Source organism: Varanus komodoensis, unplaced genomic scaffold (genome assembly GCF_004798865.1).
Source record: "Varanus komodoensis strain SLA01 unplaced genomic scaffold, ASM479886v1 scaffold14_3, whole genome shotgun sequence".
NCBI classification, from domain to species: Eukaryota; Metazoa; Chordata; class Lepidosauria; order Squamata; family Varanidae; genus Varanus; species Varanus komodoensis.
Genome location: NW_025335439.1, coordinates 2,216,284 through 2,238,924, shown reverse-complemented (window position 1 = coordinate 2,238,924; position 22,641 = coordinate 2,216,284). Strand labels below are relative to the sequence as shown.

Here is a 22,641-nt window from a genome sequence, read left to right as displayed (position 1 = left end):
TGCTCAACGAAATACATCAACTTCTTCGTAAAGGAGCGATTCGTCAAGTATTCCCATCTGACGGACTCCACGGATTCTATTCCAGATACTTCACGGTCCCTAAGCGGGATGGTGGTCTATGTTCGATTTTGGACTTACGGAACTTAAATAAGTTTATTGTACCAGAAAAGTTTTGTATTACTACCCTTCAAAACATTTTGCCCTTGCTAAGGAGAGAGGATTGGTTCGCCTCATTGGACTTGAAGGATGCCTACTTCCATATTTCAATTCACCCAAGTTACAGGCGTTTCCTTCGTTTTGCGGTCGCAAACCAACTTTATGAGTTTACAGTTTTGCCTTTTGGACTGCTACGGCTCCGAGGGTTTTTACCGAGTGCATGGCTCCTGTCTGTGCCTTCCTACGCTTCCAGGGCATACAAATTTATCCATACCTCAATGACTGGCTGTTGGTGTCGCAGTCCAGAGAAGGACTCCTTGCGGCCATCCATACAACTTGTGCCTTGCTCAATAGCCTAGGCCTACGTATTAATACCGAGAAATCTTCTCTTCTCCCGACACAGATGCTCACCTTCATTGAAGCCCGCTTGGATTCGACATTGGAAAAAGCCTTCCTCCCTCAGGACAGACAACAGACTCTTGCCCGCCACATCCATCGAATCCGACGAGAGGGAACGGTCCCAGTGAGGTCTATCCAGAGGATCCTGGGGCATATGGCTTCCTCAGTTGCCGTAGTTCCACATGCCAGGCTTCGGCTTCGCCCACTGCAACTCTTTTTCAACAAGGTGTACCATCCTCAAAGAGATCCGCAGTCGAGACTGATTTGGATCCCAACTTCTGTGCTTCACTCTCTGCGTTGGTGGTTGGAACAGACCAATCTTACAATAGGAGTCCCCTTCAGGGCGCGACCTCCTATGATTATCCTTGGCACCGACACGTCTCTTCTAGGATGGGGAGCGATATGCTCTGGCCTATCTACCCAGGGTACGTGGAATCGTCTAGAATCCACGAATCATATCAACTTCCTAGAACTACTGGCAGTTTTCAAAGCCCTGCACTCTTTCGAGGACATCCTTCATCATCAGATTGTTCAGATAACTTCGGACAATATAGCTACCGTCTTTTATCTGAACAAGCAAGGGGGAACAAAGTCACCGACTCTAGCCAGGCTTTCTATGAAAATTTGGGACTGGTGCATCTGGAGACACATCACGCTGATGGCTGTTCATCTAGCTGGTGTAGACAATGTGCAGGCGGATCTTCTCAGCAGGCACATGTTCACCTCTCACGAGTGGGAACTGGATCCCCGTACGCGCAACCACCTTTTCCAGCGCTGGCGGTTTCCCGATGCGGACTTACTTGTTACCCAACAGAACAGGGTGTGCGAGGCTTACTGTTCGAGAGTGGGAATTGGACACACATCCCTAGGGGACGCATTCATGATCCCTTGGAACAATATGAACTTCTACGCCTTCCCTCTGATCCCTCTTCTGATGAGGGTCATAGCAAAGATAGTGCATGACCAAGCATCAGGGATACTAGTTGCCCCTTGGTGACCACGTCAAGTGTGGTTTGCGAAACTACTCGACATCTCTCACGGGGAATTTCTTCATCTTCCATCACTCCCATATCTTATAACACAGGTGGACGGCACACTTCGCCACCTGGATTTGCTCTCATTGCTAACAGCGTGGTGAATTCGATGATAGATGTTCCATCGGTGCCGACGACGGTTTCGAAGGTTACAATCTGACAGCTTCTACTAATCCGTCGGTACCGACGATGACTTCGACCACCTCGGATCCGATTGTCGAACCCAATCACTCGGGTGCTTCCCCCCTCTCTGGTCTCTCTGTACTATCTGGTTCAAGACAAGACCCGTCGAATCCGAATCCGACGTTTTTGCACCCTGATATTCAGCATATCATCGACTCTGCCTTAAAGCCGTCCACAAGGAAGTCATATAAGGCTAAATGGAAATGTTTTTCCGCCTTTGCTGAGTCGCGTTCGTTCTCTCCATTCCTCTCATCCATCCAACAGATTCTTCAGTTGCTCCTGGAATTGCACCATTCCGGACTGAAGCCGTCATCCATTAAAGTGTATACAGCCGCAATAGCCTACTACCGTGGCTTAGTCGACGGATCACCTCTGTTTTCTCATCCTATCCTCAAAAGATTTTTGAAGGGACTATATAATCTTAACCCATCAATTAGACCGGTTATGCCCACATGGAGCCTCTCTGTAGTTCCACAGGCCCTTATGAAGGCCCCCTTCGAACCTTTGGCGACGGTGGATCTTCAGTTGGTCTCTTGGAAGACGGCGTTTCTTGTAGCTGTCACTTCAGCCTGGAGGGCCAGTGAACTTTGCGCACTTCGCATAGACCCTCCTTAGTTAAACTTTCACAGGGAGAAGGTCGTTTTATGCCTCGACCCGTCTTTTTTGCCTAAAGTAGCTACACCTTTCCATACGGGACAAGACATTGTGCTGCCTGCCTTTTTTCCATCACCGTCGACTCCATTGGAAAGATCTTTGCATTCACTTGATGTTCGCCGTTGCTTAGCTTTCTACTGATCGCGGAGTCTATTCGACGATCCAATAAACTATTCATCAAATATTCTGCTAGGGATCAGGGCGATCCAGTCACTCCGCAGAGACTTTCTAAGTGGATAGTCCACACTATAGTCTTATGCTATCAATTAGCTAAGCTTGAATTGCCTTCAGTTCCTCGAGGCCATTCTGCTAGAGCTGTTGCAACCTCGTCTGCATTCGCATTCAGGGTCCCAATTGATGACGTCTGCCAAGCTGCTACTTGGGCGAACCCTTGCACCTTCGCCAGGCACTACCGTCTCGATGTTCGAGCTCTACAGGATTGCTCCTTCGGAAGAGTTGTTCTCTCCTCCGTTCTTCAATGAGGACACCTTCCCTCCTCCTTTATGGCAAGCTTGTTAATCTACCCATATGTGTGATGCACAGAGGCCACGACGAAGAAAAGCAGGTTGCTTACCTGTAACTGATGTTCTTCGAGTGGCCATCTGTGCAGTCACACAACCCACCCGCCAGCCCCGCTCGGTGTCGGTGAGTGGATGCATCGACCGCTCGGTGTCGGTGAGTGAATGCATCTTTTGGTACCGACTATGCCCTTTTTCACGGTACTGACATCAAAAAAAACCAACCAAACAAAGTTTTTTCAATAAGATAGCGTACGTTCAGTTGCAAAGACTGAACAAAATGGCGGACGCTCCACTCTTTATAGGCCACAGGGGGAGGGGGAGTAGAGCTTCCTGGCAAAAATCGTAAGCTGTCAATCTACTGGCCACAGGCTCTGCACAGGCGCAGTACCCGTATGCGTGACTGCACAGATGGCCACTCGAAGAACATCAGTTACAGGTAAGCAACCTGCTTTTTTCTCCCTTGCCTTTCGCTTCCCTTCTTTCCTCAGCTATTTGTAAAGCTTCCTCAGACAGCCATTTTGCTTTCTTGCATTTCTTTTTCTTTGGGATGGCTTTAGTTGCTACTTCTTATACAATGTTGCAAACCTCTGTCCATAGTTCTTCAGGCATTTTGTCTATCAGATCTAATTCCTTAAATCCATTTGTCACCTCTACTGTATATTCAGCAGGGATATGATTTAGGTCATGCTTGAGTGGTGGCCTAGTGCTTTTCCCTGCTTTCTTCAACTTAAGCCTAAATTTTGCAACAAGAAGCTCATGATCTGAGCCACAGTCAGTTCCTGGTCTAGTTTTTACTGACTGTATAGAGCTTCTCCATCTTTGGCTGCAGAGCACATAGTCAATCTGATTTCTGTGTTGACCATCTGGTGATGTCCCTGTGTAGAGTCATCTCTTGGGTTGTTGGAAAAGAGTGTTTGCTATGACCATCGTATTCTCTTGACAAAATTCTGCCAGCCTGTGCCCCACTTCATTTTGTACTCCAAGGCCAAACCTACCTGTTATTCCGGTTATCTTTTGGCTTCCTATTTTGTCAGAGCTCTCTGCTATGACCTATCTGTCTCGGGCGGCCCTTCACGGCGTAGCTCATAGCTTCATTGAGCTACGCAAGCCCATTCACCACGACAAAGCAGTGATCCATGAAGGGGGTGGTGCAGTTAGATAATCTTTAAATCTGGACTTAATGATCACATTGTGGTAATCTTTATGGTGGGAGCCTTTATATGAACAGAGGCATTACCCAAATATGGTAATACAGAAAATATGTGCTGCATTTGAAGGCCCTCTTGATCTTTCTGCCAAGTGAGACTATAGACCTCTGTGCTAGAGTCCTGCACTGATGGTACCACTGATCCCATCATGCTTAGGAAGGCTCTTTGTGGCTCAGAATGTATAGCTTTTCCTATATATTAGGGATCAGGAACCATCCAACCTCTGGATGTTGGACTAAAGCACCCATCAGCGCTAGCCGATAGGCGTTATAATTCAACAGAATCTGAAAGGCCACTAGTTCTACATCCCTCCTATATAAATTTGAGTAGTCAAAGGGCAAATAACACTTCACTCAGCCTCTCCCTTGGACAATGTTTCAGCACCCCTCTAGAAAGAGATGGTGAATAAAGGGAATGTATCCAGTTGCACCTTGTTTGGTTCACGGGATGCTGCTCTGGGCTCTCTAGTACTGCTTTCCTAGTTGGATGTCTGACAGCCAGAACTGACTGTTAACATATTGGTGCTTCCTATCATTATCCAGTCTTTGCTGTTCTGTTGCAGGTTCCATACTTCTGGGGATGGGGAACTTTATAGTGCTTTTATTGTGTGTATATTCCCCTGCGTTATAGGGCACAACTCTGTGTCATTTTTAAAGCAATGTCTTCAATATCAATTAAAATTTAAACCAAGGTTACAAATTTCCAGCTAGATTTGTTTAGCATTGTTCTATTTACTAGAACACTCTTTCACTTAAGTGATATTCTGGGAATATTTTCATAATTAAAATAGGCAAAAAGGTGTTTTAGTACAATTGGCAAGATTGTTTAGAAAAATATGCACACTTATCTGAAGTGCAAACAAAGGTACTTGTGAAGTACTTGCATGGCAGTAGCTTAATCTATGCTATCTATCACTTCACACATCAAAAGCACACCTCTTTAAAATGATAGAGGAGTAGCACTAAAGTAAACTGTAGGTGTGGAGATTGTGCCACTGTTCCATTCTATTTTTTAAAATGTGCAGTTTTCTGTAGTCTGATGAGAGTGGAAACTCTTGAGGAAAATAGGAGCACAGCTATTTCGTATCTACAGTGTGTAGATGTCTCATAAACAGTGAGTGAGCAAAGTTTAGCTATTCCAGAGTGGAGGCCTCTTGCAGAAGCAGGCCTTGTCCAAGCTAAATAAGTTCTCAGACATGCTGCTGTGTGCATGTGCTCACATAGATCACATTCAAACCACTCACATGATTCAATCAGCTTGAGTAGCTCAGCAGCTTTGCAACTATCTGTCATTTGTTCTGTTATGTGCAATGCTTTCTGAAAGTGCTGTCAGCTGCACCACATTGCCCTACATTGCTTTTGCACAGTTGTTTAAGAGGATGGTCAGAATTTTTGCCAGAACAGCAGGAAACGACCACACTTAGGTTGTGGTGCTCTATTGCTTACTGTGAACTAAGCCTTACTGCACCTAATTGCATCTTGAGTAAAGATGTAATGGGTTGTTTTTGTTAGTTGTTTTACAGTGCTGGTGAGTGTTTCTTTTTTGAGTTGACATACTAGCAGTTTAGGATCTTGGTTCATGTCAAAGATCAATTCTGCAAGCAGGGAATCACTATCATGCAGGTAATTAAATTCTCAGATACATTGCGAGCAGTTCCCCAGCAAAGCAGTCATTCATGCTGTGCAGGTTTTCGAAAACTCTTTTGGATTAAGGCTTTTAGTTGCCTTTTGAAAAACTGCTTTGATTTTGACTGGCATCTGGGAGGGTCAAGTAGTCTCAATATGAGAGAGTACACTGTGGGGAATGGGGGTTGTGGGTTTTGAAATGTTCTCTTTTGGGAGAGGTCACCATCCTGCTGTTAGGTCTTTGATGAAAATGACTTCTAAAAACCAAGGATGTCTTTATTTATTAATTAGGGATTAACAGTAAAATAGAAGGTGCTGGTGGTGTATGGAGATAAAGCAAATTATTTTAAAGCCATTACTGCAGTGCCTAATGAGGTATGATGTTCGTCCATCGTTTTCTATGAGGACCGTGATATCTAATGGTTGTGAGTTGTCCACGGTGTGTCTGCAGGTGGCTGATAAGGCCAATACAGGCACGGAGTGTTCTGCCACATGTCAGGCAGACATGTGTGGGCACCATTGTTGCAACATTTGCAACTCTGGCTTTATGGAGTGCTCACTTCTCTTGTGCTATGGTTGTCCTGGCTTCAGAAGTTTGGCAGCCTTGGTGGATCAGCCTGCACCATGTCAATCGGTCTTGTGCCAGGATCTCCCAGGAGGTGGTGTCGATAATCAGGGACTTGAGAGAGGCTTTCAGCGTGTCTTTGTATCGCTTCTTTTGTCCCCCGTGTGATCGCTTTCCTTGAGACAGCTCACCATAGAAGAGCTGTTTCGGGATGCCGTGGTCTGGCATCCTTGCAACATGGTCTGCCCAGCATGTCTGGGCTTTCATCAGCAGGGTGTGAACTGATGGCAGGCCTGCTCTGGAGAGGACTTCTGTGTCTGGCACCTTGTCCTGCCACTGGATCCTCAAAAGTCTGCAGAGGCAAGTTGTGTGGAAGTGGTTCAGTTGCCTAGCGTGCCTCCTGTATACTGTCCAAGTCTCACTGGCATACATCAGGGTAGTTAGCACTACTGCTCAGTAGACTTTAAGCTTTGTAGCAAGGCTTATTCCACGGCGGTCCCACACTTTGGTCTGCAGTCTGCCGAATGCAGAGCTTGCCTTGGCGATTCTGCAGTTGACCTTGATGTCAATTGTCACTGCGCAGGAAAGGGTGCTGCCAAGGTACTTAAATTGGTCCACTGCTTGTAGCTTTTGTCCCTTCACTGTGATGGTGGGCTCTTGGTGTTGGGCTTTCGGAGCTGGCTGATGCATCACTTTGGTTTTCTTTGTGTTGATGAGGAGGCCAAAGTTGTCGCATGCTGCTGCAAATTTGTCCATGCTGGCTTGCATTTCCTGCTCTGATCCAGCATTCAGGGCACAGTTGTCAGCAAAAAGGAGGTCTCGTAGCACAGTCTCCTTTATCTTGGTGACAGCCTGGAGTCTTCGCAGGTTGAACAGTTTCCCATCAGTCCTGTATTTCAGGCTGACTCCCAAGGAGTTGTTCTGAAAGGTGTCTGTCAGCATGGCTGAAAACATCATGCTGAACAGGGTTGGTGCCAGCACACACCCTTGCTTGACACAGTTTGTGACAGGAAAGGCCTCTGAAGCTTCTCCGTCATCCAAAACACGAGCTGTCATGCCATCGTGGAACTGACGTACCATCAGGATGAATCTGTCAGGGCACCCAAACTTTAACATGATGCGCCACAGTCCTTCACGACTCACAGTGTCAAAAGCCTTGGTGAGGTCCACAAAGATGGTGTACAGTTCATGATTCTGCTCTTGACACTTCTCTTGGAGCTGTCAGGCTGCAAGGATCATGTCCACAGTGCCACGCTCTTTGCAGAAGCTGCACTGTGTCTCGGGTAGTAGACCCTGTTCCAGGTGGTCAGTCAGGCGATTCAGCAACACACGTGCAAGGATCTTGCCTGCGATATCCTAGTGATATTCCTCTATGATTATCACAGACTTGTCGATTTCCTTTCCTCTTGTAGAGGTGTATGATGGACGCGTCTTTCAGTTCCTGAGGAATGGATCCTTGATTCCAGAAGGACTGGAACAGCTGAGTGAGTTTGTTGACAAGCACTGCACCACCTTCCTTATAGACTTCTGCTGGGATCGCATCAGATCCTGGGGCCTTGCCACTGGACAGCTGGCTGATGGCCTGTAGGGTTTCAGGCTTTGATGGTGGGGCGTCTAGGCTGTGGTTGATATCCTCCTGGGGCATTCTGTCAATCGCCTCGTTATTGATGGAGGATGGGTGGTTCAGTACAGATTGGAAGTGCTCAGCCCAACGCTGTAGAATCAGAGTCTTAGTAATGAGAGTTGCACCATCTGAGTCCAGTAGAGGGGAACTCCCTGAGGGCTGAGGTCTGTACAAGGATCTGAGGGCTTCGTAGAACCATTTGGCATCATTTCTATCAGCAAACGTCTATCAGCAAGTCTAATGAGGTAAATAAGGCTTAACTGCTCAGAATTCTAATGTGCTAGTGCAAGAGTGGTAATACACAGAAAATGTTTGGCAAATAAGATGTAGTCAAGAAGGGATCTGAAAATTTTCAAGAGTACAGGTTAAGAAAAAATGAAAAATGCATTTCAGTTAGTTTTAAAAGAAACAATTTTATAATACTGAAATGTTCTATGCAAGCAACTTGTTGTTTTTCTCCCCTACCCCTTCCCCTTTTTCTCCCATCTGCACAGAGGTGCTGAAACAGTAGAAATGCATATGCCCATTATCTAATAGCTAAGAGCCTGCAGGGAACGTTGTTTCCAAATGATTCAGTGTGAGGCAGAGGTTGGCCTGGCCTTAAATAAAAGGCTTGGGTCATGATGATCCAGCATAAATAGGCTGAATTCATGGCTGAATTCTCAGGTGGCATCCTAGCAGAGAAGGCTATATTGGCCTCAAATGGAGTTAGTCTGTGCCAACTCTCCATGCCTGGCAAACAAGATTGCTCACTTGTTGGTTGTCAAGAGCTCCATTTTCTTCCTGTGCTCTAACTGGGTGATGACTCTCATTTGACCTAGCTAAATAGTGTGCAGTGATATAACCACCTGTGTGTCTGTTATCTCAAGGAAGTGCTAACCTTCAAGGCTAGAGCTAGGGCTGCATCATTCCTCCCTGGAATCTGCCTCTCTTTTGTTTGTCAGGCTTCTTCTCATGCTTGGCCCTGACTTAGGAAGCAAGCCATGCTGAGAGGAACTCATAGAACTCCAGTTGTACAGCCAGCAACTTCACCTGCACCACACACAGCCCAAAGGCCACAACTCATGTGTGTGGAAGAGGGACAGCACTTGCACAGGGCTCAGTGCATGATGGACACCTCCCCAAACACTTGGCTTACTTGGCGCCCAGTTAGAATCAGAGCCATCAGAAAGTGGACCAGAGTCCATGTTGGAGCTGAGCCTAGAGAATTTGACAGATTCTCATCCCCAGAGCTAGAGTCAGACTCAGCTAGGTTGAAGTCTGCTACATTCCTATGGGAAACTTCCACCCTCCCTTATAGGATTGGGACTGCTTTAGCCAATCTGTGATTGACTAATTAAGATTTTCTTTGAGTTGCCAGGGTTTTGAGCTTAAGAGGAAGCTAAAGGACTGCCCATTTTTCCACTTTCATGTATTAACTTGCTTCTGGGCTTCTAAACTTTTGGATTCAGGATTGGGTCTTGTCCTATTGGGGGAACCTTATTTAGATAATATATACAATAGATTTAGCCAGGTATTGCTTTGTTATTTTGTTTGGAGTGCCAAAGATTCCCCTGGTTCTTGTATAGCCTTTTATCCATTTTTATCCATTTCCCCTATGTAGATAAACTTGTTCCCCTCTAGGGCTGTGTGTGCTTTCTTTCACATAATTCTCAGTGCTAATTCCAGAACCTTCTGTTTGATTACTTGTTACTAGGCTTAGCGTTTGGGACTAGTATGGTCTGGAGCTTCCCCAACACTTCTTAACTTTCAAGAGTGACCTGTAATTTATGGGAGTCCCTTGGTTCAGGTTGAAATGGGCACACGGAATGTTGGTAGTTGTTTGGTGATTGTTTGACCCTGCCTATACCTCAGGGAACTGAGGCACACCCCCTCCCCTTCACTGTGGTAAATAGCTAATAGCTATTGTATCCAGTGATGCCATTCATTAATGTAATGACATGCTGCTAGCAGGAACCAAATTCCAAACAATGAACAACTAAGTTCTATTACTCCATGTACCCTGTTGTAATTACAGCATGGCCAGTAATTACAATGAATGGGAGAGAGTATTAGTCCCAAACAACTGGAGGACACTAGGTTGGAGAAGGTTGATTAAAATACAGTATGCTTTGTGAGTGCAGGTGTGGGCTGGTGTAGAGGTGGGAACAGAAACAGCCTCGCCTTTTGCTTTCCAGCTACTGATGCAAAAGCAGGCTGTCTTTTGGGTTTGCTTCACACTCAGTTGCAAAACTCACATATACACTTTGCTCCCTTCTAGTTGCATTGCAGCAAAATTCCAACAGGTATGCATGCATGCATGTATGTATGTATTTATTTAGAGTTTTTATATGCTGTCCCATCGCTTAACGCCTTGGGACGGCTTACATAAATAAACAAATATAATACAAAAAATACGGATTATACAAATTAAAAACCCGATTCATTCTGGCTGCAAATTAAAACCTATAGTTAATATTAAACATTATTAAAATATTGTTTAAATAAAAAGGTATTAGCCTGGCACCGAAAAACAAATAACGACGGCACCAGGCGGACCTCTCTGGGGAGCGCATTCCAGAGATGGGGTGCCACCGCAGAGAAAGCCCTCCTCCTGGGTATTTTGCCTCCTGATGTCTTTCACAGAGGGCTCCTGGAGGAGGGCCTCTGCTGCCGATCTCAAGGGGCGGGAGGGCAAATATGGAAGCAGGCATTCCTTCAAGTATCCAGGTCCCAAGCCGTTAAGGGCTTTGTAGCTGATAACCAGCACCTTGAATTGAGCCCGGACTTTGATGGGAAGCCAGTGAAGCTGGTAGAGGACTGGGGTTATATGAGAACAATGCCCAATCCCTGTCAGCAACCTGGCTGCTCTATTTTGCACCATCTGAAGTATCCAGACTGTCTTCAAGGGCATCCCCACGTAGAGCGCATTACAGAAATCCAACCGGGAAGTAACCAATGCGTGTGTCACTGTCACTAGGCAATCGTCCTCCAGGTAGGGATGCAGCTGATGGATTAGCCGAAGATGAAGGAAAGTGCTCCTCACCACCAGTTACTTGAGCTTCCAAGGACAGCTCCGGGTCGAGCAGCACTCCCAAGCTGCGGACCCTGTCTTTCAGAGGGAATGCAACCCAATTCAGAGCAAGGTTCAAGTCACCCACCCAGGACCTCGAACCACCCACCAACAGGACCTCCGTCTTGTCTGGATTGAGCTTCAGTTTATTGGCCCTCATCCAGCCCATTACCTTGGCCAGGCACCGGTTCAGTACAGCCACTGCCTCGCCTGGATTGGTTGAAAAAGAGAGGTAGAGCTGGGTATCATCAGTGTACTGATGATTTCGCAGCCCACACCTCCTGATGACCTCTCCCAGCGGTTTCATGCAGATGTTACATAGCAAGGGGGACAAAATGGACCCCTGCGGTACTCCATGGCATAGCTGCCATGGCACAGAGCCAAAGTCCCTCAGCACCACCTTCTGGAATCAGCCGTCAAGGTAGGAGCGGAACCACTGCCAAGCAGTGCCTCCTACTCCCAGTCCCATTAGCCTATCCAGAAGGATACCATGGTCGGTGGTATCAAAAGCCTCTGAAAGGTCCAGGAGGACCAACAGGGATGCACTCCCCCTGTCTCTCTCCCTACACAAGTCACCATACAGGGCGACCAAGGCAGATTCAGTACCATACCCGGGTCTGAAGCCGGACTGAAATGGGTCCAGATAATCAGTCTCATCCAAGAGAATTTGAAGTTGTCCTGCCACCACCTGTTCCAACACCTTGTCCGAGAACGGGATATTGGCCACCAGTCTATAATTGGCGGCCATCTCTGGATCCAAGGATGCCTTCTTTAGGACCGGCCTGACCATCGCCTCCTTTAGAGGAGCAGGCACCTGGCCCTCGCTCAGAGAGGCGTTCATGACCTTCAGGATCCAGGCACCAGTCCCGTGTTTGGCTTTGGTCAGTAGCCAAGATGGGCAAGGGTCAAGTAAACAGGTGGTAGGACGTACTTGTCCAAGCACCTTGTCCACATCATCAGGTCGCAACAACTGAATCTCATCCAACAATATATGACCAGACGGCGACATTGGCACCTCCCCTAGAGGATCTGAATCACTAGTGGAGTCCAGCTCGTGACAAATCTGAGTGATTTTCTCATTAAAGTGCTGGGCAAAGTTGTCACTGCGGGCCACCGAGGGTGGCACAGGATCTTTCCTGGGGCCAGGATGTACCAGCCCCTGTACCACCCAAAAGAGCTCTGCTGGACAGCACTGCAAGGAGGCAATGGAAGTGGAAAAGAATTTCTTCTTTGCCACCCTCACTGCCACAGCATAGGCCCGATAATAAGCTCTTAAGTGTGTTCGGTCAGATCCATCCCATGATTTCCTCCACCTATGCTCTAGACGTCTCCCAACCCGCTTCATCGTCCGTAATTCAGGTGTATACCAAGGGGATGAACGGGCTCTGCCAGACGGGAGAGGACACTTAGGAGCGATCGTGTCAATAGCTATGGCCATTTCCCCAATCCACAGTTCAACCAGGGCATCAACAGGAGCGCCAGCCTTATCAACCGGAAACTCCCCCAGAGCATTCAGGAATCCATCTGGATCCATCCTGCTCCGAGGGTGGACCAATACAATAGGGTCCGCACCCTTACAGAGGGAAAGGTCGACATCGAGCTCAAACCTCACGAGGAAGTGGTCTGACCATGACAGGGGAGTCAAACATAAGTTGCTCACCCTCAGATCACCCTCTGCCTGCCCCGTCGAGAAAACCAGGTCCAGAGTGTGTCCACGTTCTTGGGTTGGGCCGATGACATGTTGAGACAGCCCCATGGCCATCATGGAGACCATGAAGTTCTGAGCCACCCTGGACAGAACAGTCTCGGCATGGAAATTGAAGTCCCCCAGGACCAACATCCTGGGGGTCTTCAACACCAGGTCCGAGATGATATCCGTCAGCTCAGGCAGGGAGTCTGATGGGCAGAAGGGTGCGCGGTACACCAGCAGAATCCCCAGTCTGTCTCTGTCGCCCAACGCTAGATAGAGGCACTCTAGACCCAGTCTCGAGAGAAAAGGAAGCCCCGTAAGAGAAATTGAGGCTCGATAGATCAAAGTGACCCCCCTCAACCTCCCCTCCGGACATGCCTGGTGCTGAACCAGATACCCGGGCAGACACAGTTGAGAGAGGGACACATCCCCCCCTCCTCCTGCCCAGGTCTCTGTGATGCACGCGAGGTTGGCCCCCTCATCCATGATTAAATTGTGGATGAGGGATGTTTTATTATGGACCGACCTGGCATTAAGCAACAGCACCGTCAGGCCCGAGGGGTGGTTGATAAGCCTACCCAGAACCTTCTGGCTGGGGGAATAACCAGAAGGAGGAACAGGTGTCAACCATCTGCCCCTCCTTCTTCTATACCGACACGTTAAACCCCCAATGCCAAAACAACCATTGCCCATGACCACCCCAGTGGTGGCACCCACGCACTCCCCAGATGACTCCATGGTAGCAGCTGAACATGAATCCATTAAAACAGCCAAGTTAAAATACAATAAAAACCTCCCACCACCCAACTACAAACACCTACCCATCCACACAGAGTCCATGGCCAGCCCAGCCCCTCATGACCCCAAATGGTTCCAAACGGCTTCACTGCCCTTAGGCCGTCGCCCTTCGGCCACTGGCCCGAGGCCGCTGGCCCTGGCCAGCAAGTTAATGCCGTGGCCCCTCCCCCACGCCCCACCCCCAATCGGTGCAGCTGCCACCCACGCAGGGGTGGGGGATGCAGGAGCAGGACACTTAGATGTTTTCTCAAAACCCGTCTCTCCTCACAGACTTTTCCCAAGGTGTGACCCAGACAGTTCTGAACCATAGTGTCCAGCTCTATCTGTAGTTTTATTGCTGATTAGTGTTTGTTTATGTGTAATTTTACTGTGTTTGGTTTTACTCCAAAGAAAAGTTATATATAAATTTGGCAGTACAATTAAATAAAGGTAATCTTTAATTTAATGTTTTGTGAGATGGTTGGCATAAATAATCTTGTTTGTTATTAAATATTCCCTGAACAGCACTACACTGAACTTTTGCTGGGATTTTTCATGCAGCTTATTTGTACTGATTAACAGATGTTTATTTGTGACCTTTTGCACACAGAATGAGTAATCTAAGCATTTGCTTTATCTACTGAACATTTTAATAGGATAACTGACTTGGTTTCATTTCTTTTCCTTTACAGCAGTGCTGTGTATGGTCTTCATTTTCCTGCATTTCAGATACACACAACTAAACCTACCATGCAGTTCAGCCAGGAAGACTTTGAAAAAGCCAAAGATCAACTGAAGCTTTTGAAGGAGGACCCTGGTAATGAAGTAAAGCTGAAGCTTTATGCATTGTTTAAACAGGTAGTTCTGACTTTTTGCATTTTTAATATAATTGCCTTTTGGCAAATAATGGTCAAAATAGTTTTACTGAACAGTATGCAGTTGTAGAATGTGATCTACAGGCTTCCTTAATTATATTGCCTGTTACACAAAGCATGACTTTGTTTTTTTTCCCCCCAAACAGCTGGTTTAAGAGGCTTACGTAAGCCTTTCTGGTAGCTCTCCCATGGCTCTCTATAGTATGTAACAAGAGAACTCATTCACTGGTCCAATTCACTCAACAACCCAGAATTTTAAAAAAGGAAAAGGAAAAACTGGGTTGCTGGGAACAAAGCAGGAAAACAAGCAAGGAATGTCTCCTCCCAGGGTTGTTAATAATTTTGCGTGGATCAGGAGTTTGCAGTTGTTGGGGGGTGAGGCCTCCTGGAGTTGGAACTATAGGATGTCCACAGTATCCTGGTGTTGTTCTACTTCTCCCATTAGCAGTGGAAGCATTTGAGTGATGGGAATCAGCATACCGACTTGCTCTCATTTCGTTCTGACAGGCAAACCAGGTCACTGTATGCTGTTTCCTCACTCAGGAAGAGCTCTATGCAAATTAAGGCTGTGCTATCCATGAATTCCTATTTTGAACCCCCACTCTGATTGACCCCATCTCCTCTAGACCTACTCCGTGGCCTCATGTCATTGTCTGAACAAATCGACAGCTAGGAGAAAGCTCCTATTGCATTCTGGAATAATGGTCCAATAGCATTCTTAACTTGCACCTCCTTTATAGCCTTCTAAAAGGCTGCAAGAACCACATATTTCAAGTTTTCAAATCAAGCAAGCCAGGATGGTCCTAAGCAGATGGTTAGAAAAGGTAAAAATAAGCATGTGCTTTGGTGTGGGGAGACAGGGAAAGAATGGGATCATGCCTAGTATCTATCTATTGATTAGAGCTTGTAGCTAAGGGTCTTTGATTAGAAAAAAAAGTTAAGTAAACGGAGGGCATATTAAAGGTGTCAAAACTGATGCATGGTGTGGAAAAAGTGGGTAGGGAAAAGATTTTTCTTCCTCACTGAGAGAAACTCAATAGTGGTGGGAGATAGAAGACAAAGGAAGCACATCATTAAACTACAGGATTTTCTAATGCAAACTGTAGTGGTGGCCGCTTACTTGGATAGCTGTAAAAGGAGATTGGATGCATTTATGAAGGATAAGGCTATCAATGGCTGCTACTCAGAATGGCTGGATATTCTCCAGTGTCAGAAGCAGGATGGCTCTGTTTATCTGTTGCTGGGGAATATAAGCAGGTGAGTGCTTTTTCACTCATATTCTGCACGTGACTTCCCAAAGGAACCTGATTCTGCAAGCAGAATGTTTCACTTGATAGACCGTTGGCCTGTCTGGCATAGCTGCTTTTACTGTCTCAGTGCACATTCAGAGCATGAAGCAAATCTGCATTTACTCCTCTTGAAGAAACAGCCTGGCTAAGATGCTGCACACAAGAAGGGCACCTTCAAGGAGGAGAAGGCTATACTATGGGACAGCTGTTTATGCTCTGCATGTGTGCAACGAGTAGAATTGTGACTGCAGTCATTTGCTGCATGGTTTTGATAATTTCATATATTTTACCATAGAAAGTTTAATATAGATGTCTGAATGTGGACCATTTTTAGTAAGAATTCTGGGTAAACTGCTCACCCATCAGGTGTAAAATGAATCCTTATGACTGATTAATACATTTATATTGGCTAAGCAGTAAAAACCAAATGGAAATTATATTTTTCGTATTCTTCAGGCTACCCAGGGCCCCTGTAATAGTCCAAAACCTGGTGTGCTTGACTTTGTCAACAAGACCAAGTGGGATGCATGGAAATCACTTGGTACTTTGCCACAGGTGAGTATGCACAATTACTTGGGTTTGGATTCATTTGTTTAAAGGTTTGTATATAATGAAGGGTATACGTATGTTGAACACAAAAAATTAATGTGTGTTTTTCTACTCAACCATATTTTTTGCAGATTCTAATCTCAAACAATTTTCTGAAAAATTATGTTCCCTTTTTACCTATATTTTCTATTGTTATCATCCCCATTAAAAAGAAATTGTGTGGAATACAATTTTGACTTATCATTTTCTTTGCTTGGTTATCTTCCTACATCATTAGTTAGCCTTACCATTACTATATAGTCAACTGATGTTTTTGCAGTCTTCAATAATTAAATTTCTTCTGCTTTCCATTTTAAGCCAGTTTAACCACTAACCACAGTTATCATATACTTAAGTATTCATCTTAAGTCAACTTACTATAACAACAAAGCATCAATACAAGAGTTAATCTCTAACAATATTTTCCATTTATATAACTCCTCTTATTATCATAGTAGTAGGAACCTTTATTGGCATCACTTACTTACTTACTTATTTATTTGTTAAAACATTTTTATGCCGCCCCATTCGCCGAAGCCTCGGGGCGGCTTACTTACTGTCATAGTACAGTATTCGTTTAAAAGTTAATCTCTGACAGTATTTTAAAAAATTCCACTGTGTTCATATGTAATTTTTTTCTATAAAGTAAGTTGTGAATAGTAGAGTTTCTACTTATCCTTACATTCTTTGACTGGTTTTCCATTTACATCATTAGTCAGTTTTGCCATCACTGCATAGTCTATTAATTTATTTTTCCAGTTCTCAATAGTTGGTTGATCTTCTGCTCTCCATTTTGAAGCAGTTATGACTCTGGCCACAATTATAACTCTGAATAACTCTACCATATTGCTTGGCAGAGTTTCTGGTACAATGTTCAGCAACGTGGTCTTGGCAGCCATGGGAATTTTTTTAATTCTCTGTATTTATGTTTTTAGATGTGGAAAAGACCTTTGATAATATATCTTGGTCCTTTCTGTTGAGAACTCAACATCTAGTGTGGACCATCTTTTAGGAATCGGATACCGGCTACCTATATTAACATACAAAATTTTTGATAAATGGAAGATTAACTGATAGTTTCCAAATAGGAAGAGAAACGCTTCACGGATGTTCACTGTTGCCACTTTATTTATTTAGTGGAGTTTAGTGGAGTTTTAGCTACAAAAATAAGACAAGATCCAAAAATTAAGGGCGTGAAAGTAGACGAAGAATAGAAAATGAAATGTTATGAAGATGATGTAATTTTGATTATTTTAAAACCCACATTTATCAGTGCAACATATAATGGGTCAAATTGAAAAATTTGGATCTTATTCTGGTTATAAAATCAGTAAGAGAAAATAAAAATTACATCAAAATTTGTAACAAAACAGGAAGAGGAAACCATTAAAAAAAAGTTTCAGGATGTGAAATAACTTCTGAAACACTTAAATATCTGGGTATAAATGTGACCAACATAATGATACACTATTTCAAGATAATTATAAGATAATGTAGATGAAGATTCAGAGCGACTTACAGTGAAGGTCTAAGTGTCACGGTTGGGAAGAATCTCTAACATAAAATGAATGTCTTACCTAATTGAAGTTAAATTAAATTAATAAATTAATATATTTTTTTATTCCAAATGCTACACATTTTTATACAGGGAAAAATTCTTCAAGAATGGCAAAGACAATTGAATATTTTTATTTGGAATGGGATAAATCCAAAGATCAGATGTAGTCTTACAAAATGAAAAAGAGAGAGGAGGCCTCTCAGTACCTAATATTAAATTATATTACTATGCAGCCAGTTTGGCTTGGATCAAAGACTGGCTCATAAATCCTAATGAGAGGCTAGTAAAATTGGAAACAACAGATTTGAAGAAAGAATGCATAGATACCTATGGAGTAGAAATCTACTACCATTGTCATCTCTGCAGCACCAGATTAATAGTATTTTCCTATACTTCCAGGCATTTCATGGCACATGATGGAGCTTTTAACCTCGGTTGTTTTATCAGGCCCTGTAAAATGAAATAGAGCACAATCCTATGCATATTTAGAAAGAAAACAGTCTTGCAACTCTGCGCATTCTTTCACCAACTGTGCTGGCTGGGGCATGCTGGGAATTTGAGGACTTTTTCTCTGTCTGAACCTGCATAGGAGTGTGCCCTTAACAGCAGTTCAATGAGACTGCCTATAACTCCTGTAGACATAGAGGAATATGAGCACCCCACAGAGGAGGGAAGGCATGTGGAGGCAAAGTCACTTCTGCACTTTTTCTTTCCTGCTGTTGGTGCCTGTCTCCTCCCCTTCCCACCTCCATTACTAAGGTTATTCTTGCAACCGTTGTACTTCTTTCTCCACTGTCTGTGAGGGCAGAGTGAGGACGCTCCAAGTTTGGAGTCCTGGTTCTAACTCAAGGATGCGCTTCCAAGGTGGGAGGCCAGGACTTTTGACTATTCCTGTGGCTATTCTGATTCTTTCTAGCAGCCTTTGGACTGTGTCCTAGGTTGTTTTAAATGTTTGGATGTTAACTACTTAATGTTGTGTTTTATTATGCTGTATTTAATTTTTGTGAACTGCTTAGAGAGCTCTGGCTCTTGGGCTATATAAAAATAAACCAAGATAAAATGTGCAAAGGTACCTGTAAGATTTTACAAAATATGTGGAACATAGTCACATATTTGGAAAAAAGTTAAGAAAGGAAAACAAACTCTCTAGCTGTAACATATTATTCCATTTAGAATCTTCAAATCCATGCAGATTTTATAATACTGTTGTGATTAAGAGTACATACTTAACTCTCCCACTAAAATCAGTAGACTAAAAATGTTGAATTTAGGTTGGATAATGTCCTATGCTTGTTACCTTTTGTTCTGCAATCAAATCTGTATTTTACCTGAAAAAAATTGATAGTCTATATACCCATGTTTAGAATTTTTTAAAAGCCTTTGTATCCTAATTCTGTGATTAAAAGTGATTAAAAATAGTATTAGGAAAGTGATTAAAAATAGTATTCAGTATATAACAACAAAGAATTTCAGAAAAATTATACATATGCATATATTTTCTCTCCCCCACACACACACTCTGATGTGTATTTTTGTCACTTGAAAAGCCTTACATAAAATATGGAGATGTTTCTTGTTTACTTTATAAAGGAATCCTCCACAATGGCAATATTACACCACATTTGCAAATTGGTCTCTTGGCATCAATTACATAATTTGCTACCTGTTTTGTATGAATTGGAATGGACTTCTCATTGCAGGAGAGCGCCAGACAGAAATACATTGAGCTTGTGTCAAGTTTGATCTCTGCAGAAGCTTCTGAGGTTAAAGACTCCCCTCCTGGCAGCCAGCCTAGCTATGAAACACTGCAGGTTACTACTAAAGACAACATCACAACAATCATGCTAAACCGTCCTAAAATGAAAAATGCTATAAATGTGAAGGTAAAGCTGATAAATCTTGCAGCTTATTACTGAATGATTTGCATAAAAAGTGGGGGGGGAAGAAATTTTTTTCAGGGAGAAAAGTGAATGTCTTAAATCCTTAGACAGACTGAGGAGTTGAGGATTGATTCCCACCCCTGGCATTTCCCCCAGCTTTTCTTTCACACAAGAGCCCCCCCCACCCCCCCCACCCCACCCCAACCAGGACATTACCACAAAGAACTCCTAAGAGTTGAGGAGCTTCCTATTTTTATTAGTAAGAAATTTTCTGTATGTCTGAATAAGAAAAGAAACCCTTATATTCTCCAGGTCTGAATTATCTCTAAAGTTTGCTTCTGTAGTAAACTTCTGCTGGTCTGCTTCTGTAGGTATAGCTATCCACAAATATTCTATCTCTAACCCTGTGCAGGATCAAATGATTTTTATTTTTATTGTTTTATTGTTCTGTGCAGATGTACAATGAGATTATTGCCGCACTTGAGGGAGCAGCAAAGGATGACTCTACTATAACAGTTTTGACAGGTGCTACCTCTGCCTTCTCCAACACATTTTACTTGTTCTTTGGGGTGTATTTTCTAAAGTACCATAGGTGTCTGTCTAGTTTATTGAGAAAATAAAGAGCAGCAAGTTATACATAGGCTGGGGTGGGGGCTTGATTTAAATCTAGATATGCAGATACTATTTTAAGTAGTTAAGACTTAACTTCTGTTTAATTTTGAGCAGAGACAAAGCAAAATACTAAAAATAGGTGAAAGCTTTCCACAAACACTACAGCAAACTCTTCTGAAGATTTTTTTTTTTTCAGTTTTATTGCAAGTTCTGTTAGCTTTCCATTGATTTCTAACTGATCTCCTGACATTTCTTTTGACAGAAGATACTGTTTCTGGCAGCTTTTAATAAACAGCTTATTGTCATTCTCTAGATGGGGTATTTTCTGTAGACATCATGCCTGCAAGGCATAAGAAGGAGGCAGTGCAAATCACAAGGCAGCATCTGTCCCAGAAGGGCAAGGAAAGGGCACAGGGGCTCCTCTCTAAGGCACCTTAATAGTTATTTGGGGAATGTGCATCTAGCAACCCTGCCTGAGAGATGGAAGTTGTCCTGGAAGGCATGGGGGAAGCAGCAGGCATGGGTAAAGGTTAAGCACCCTTCCCTGCACTCAGCATCCTTCTTTTAGATCATGTGGTAGTACCCAGAATTAGTCCTACTTAGTTAGTCCTACCCATTGAAATGAATGGAACTTAATGACAGCACCAAAGTCCCATTCCTTTCAGTGGGGCTATCTTAAGTAGGAATGACACTGAATGTTACCCCATATTACCCTGTTAATTTGGAGCTTTATTATTATTATTTGTTGTATTTTAATAGATTTATATCCAGCCCCTTCCTCCTGCAAGGAACCCAAGGTGGCTTACATGCTCCTCTTACTCTGTTTTATGCTCACAACAACCCTGTGAGATAGATTAGTTTGAGAATTAGTGACTAACCAAAAGCAGCTAGTGAGCTTCATGTCCAAGTGAAGACTAGAGCCTGGATCTCCCGAGTTCCAGCCCAGCACTCTGACAGTAGTCCCCATAACTTAAGGTAGCAGAAGCACATCATTTTTGGTGTGTCATCTCTCTTCCCTTTCCTTATTACATACTCTGTACTTAACTTTGTGTTTTTTTAAGAGAAAGAAAGAAATATAAGAGAGTAAAATACAATTCTTCTAATTCAAGGAACATTACATTTATGTTATCTTCTTAACAATGCAGTGAATTGGATTGTTCTGCTATGCCTACATATAGATAACCCTTCTGTTCTGCAAATGTGTTGTCAAGTGTAGAGGAAACACATCCATTTTTTAAGTGACTGCAGTCTGTAATCAAGTAGCAATTGTAATCCCAAGCATCACAACCAGAAGATTCTTCTTTGGTTAAATACTGAAAGCACAATCCAACCAAAATTGAAATTTTAAAGTTCTATTGATTTCACTGAAGTAGTAAAGTATGTGCCTCAGTATCTTCCATTTGAAATCAATGAGATAGTAATGTCTAACTTTTGTTGAATCATTTACATAATAAGCAGAATGTTTTGATTTGAAATGTCCTTTTGTAAGCACAACTTGGTTATTCCCTATTTTTATATTTCAATTGTTCAGAAGTCTTGGTGTGTGCTTGTCTACAGGTAATGGAGATTACTACTGTAGTGGCAATGATCTGAACAACTTTGCCAATCCCTCAGGAAGTGGATTAGAAGAGGCAGCAAAGAATGGTGCTGTACTGCTCAAGTAGGACCTTTTTTACATTGTGTTGCAATGTATAATAGACAAACAATCTAGGTGATATGCAGGAGAGAAGCAAAGCATTCTAGAGTGCAGTCCTGTGTATGCTGGGAAAGAAAAGTCCTGCCACTCCCTGTGTATTAGGAGCATGCATAGGATTGTGCCCTTAAATACCATTTAAAAAATTAAAAACTGTGATGCCTGTATTGATCATTTTCCTCAGATGTACATTCAGTGGAACTATTCCTAAATCTGTGTCCATAGGATAGCAACTATAGAACAGTGTTCAGGATCAAAATCTAATGGCTTTAATCACAGAAACCTAACTGATACTGAATAGGAATAAAATTCTGTGGCCTAGACAAACACAGGATAAATCAGCTCTCCCCAAAATGGTGTCTTCCTGGTCTGTTGAACTCCAACTCCCATCATTCCTGCCAGTATGGCCAATAATCAGGAATGCATAGATATGTGGTCCAAATTAGCTAGTACATTGTGGAAGGCTGAGTTACATTTTCATTTTGTTTCTTGAAATTAGTCTGTGGTTTTCCCTTTGCATATTACTAATAGAAACACAGTTGAGGAGGACCTTAGAGATCTATGAGAAATTGTTTGTAAACATACTTAGCTATGATTAATCCTGACCTATGATGATCTCCATATAATATCTTAAACAAGTTATTCATTGATCAAATAA

The 22,641-nt window shown here is 43.5% G+C and overlaps 1 protein-coding gene across 3 annotated transcripts in view; it reads left to right on the top strand.

The window, feature by feature from the left end:
• Positions 1 to 22,641, top strand: part of LOC123020611 (enoyl-CoA delta isomerase 2-like) — a 55,763-nt gene that overhangs the window by 27,610 nt on the left and 5,512 nt on the right. For 2 of the 3 annotated variants that reach the window (XM_044424535.1, XM_044424536.1), the window contains exons 2-6: positions 14,181 to 14,346; positions 16,109 to 16,207; positions 19,499 to 19,681; positions 20,134 to 20,203; positions 21,848 to 21,950. In XM_044424535.1, the coding sequence (XP_044280470.1) occupies positions 14,181 to 14,346; positions 16,109 to 16,207; positions 19,499 to 19,681; positions 20,134 to 20,203; positions 21,848 to 21,950 (621 nt within the window). The remainder of the gene's footprint in view (positions 1 to 14,180; positions 14,347 to 16,108; positions 16,208 to 19,498; positions 19,682 to 20,133; positions 20,204 to 21,847; positions 21,951 to 22,641) is intronic. The other variant, XM_044424537.1, reaches the window with a different exon arrangement.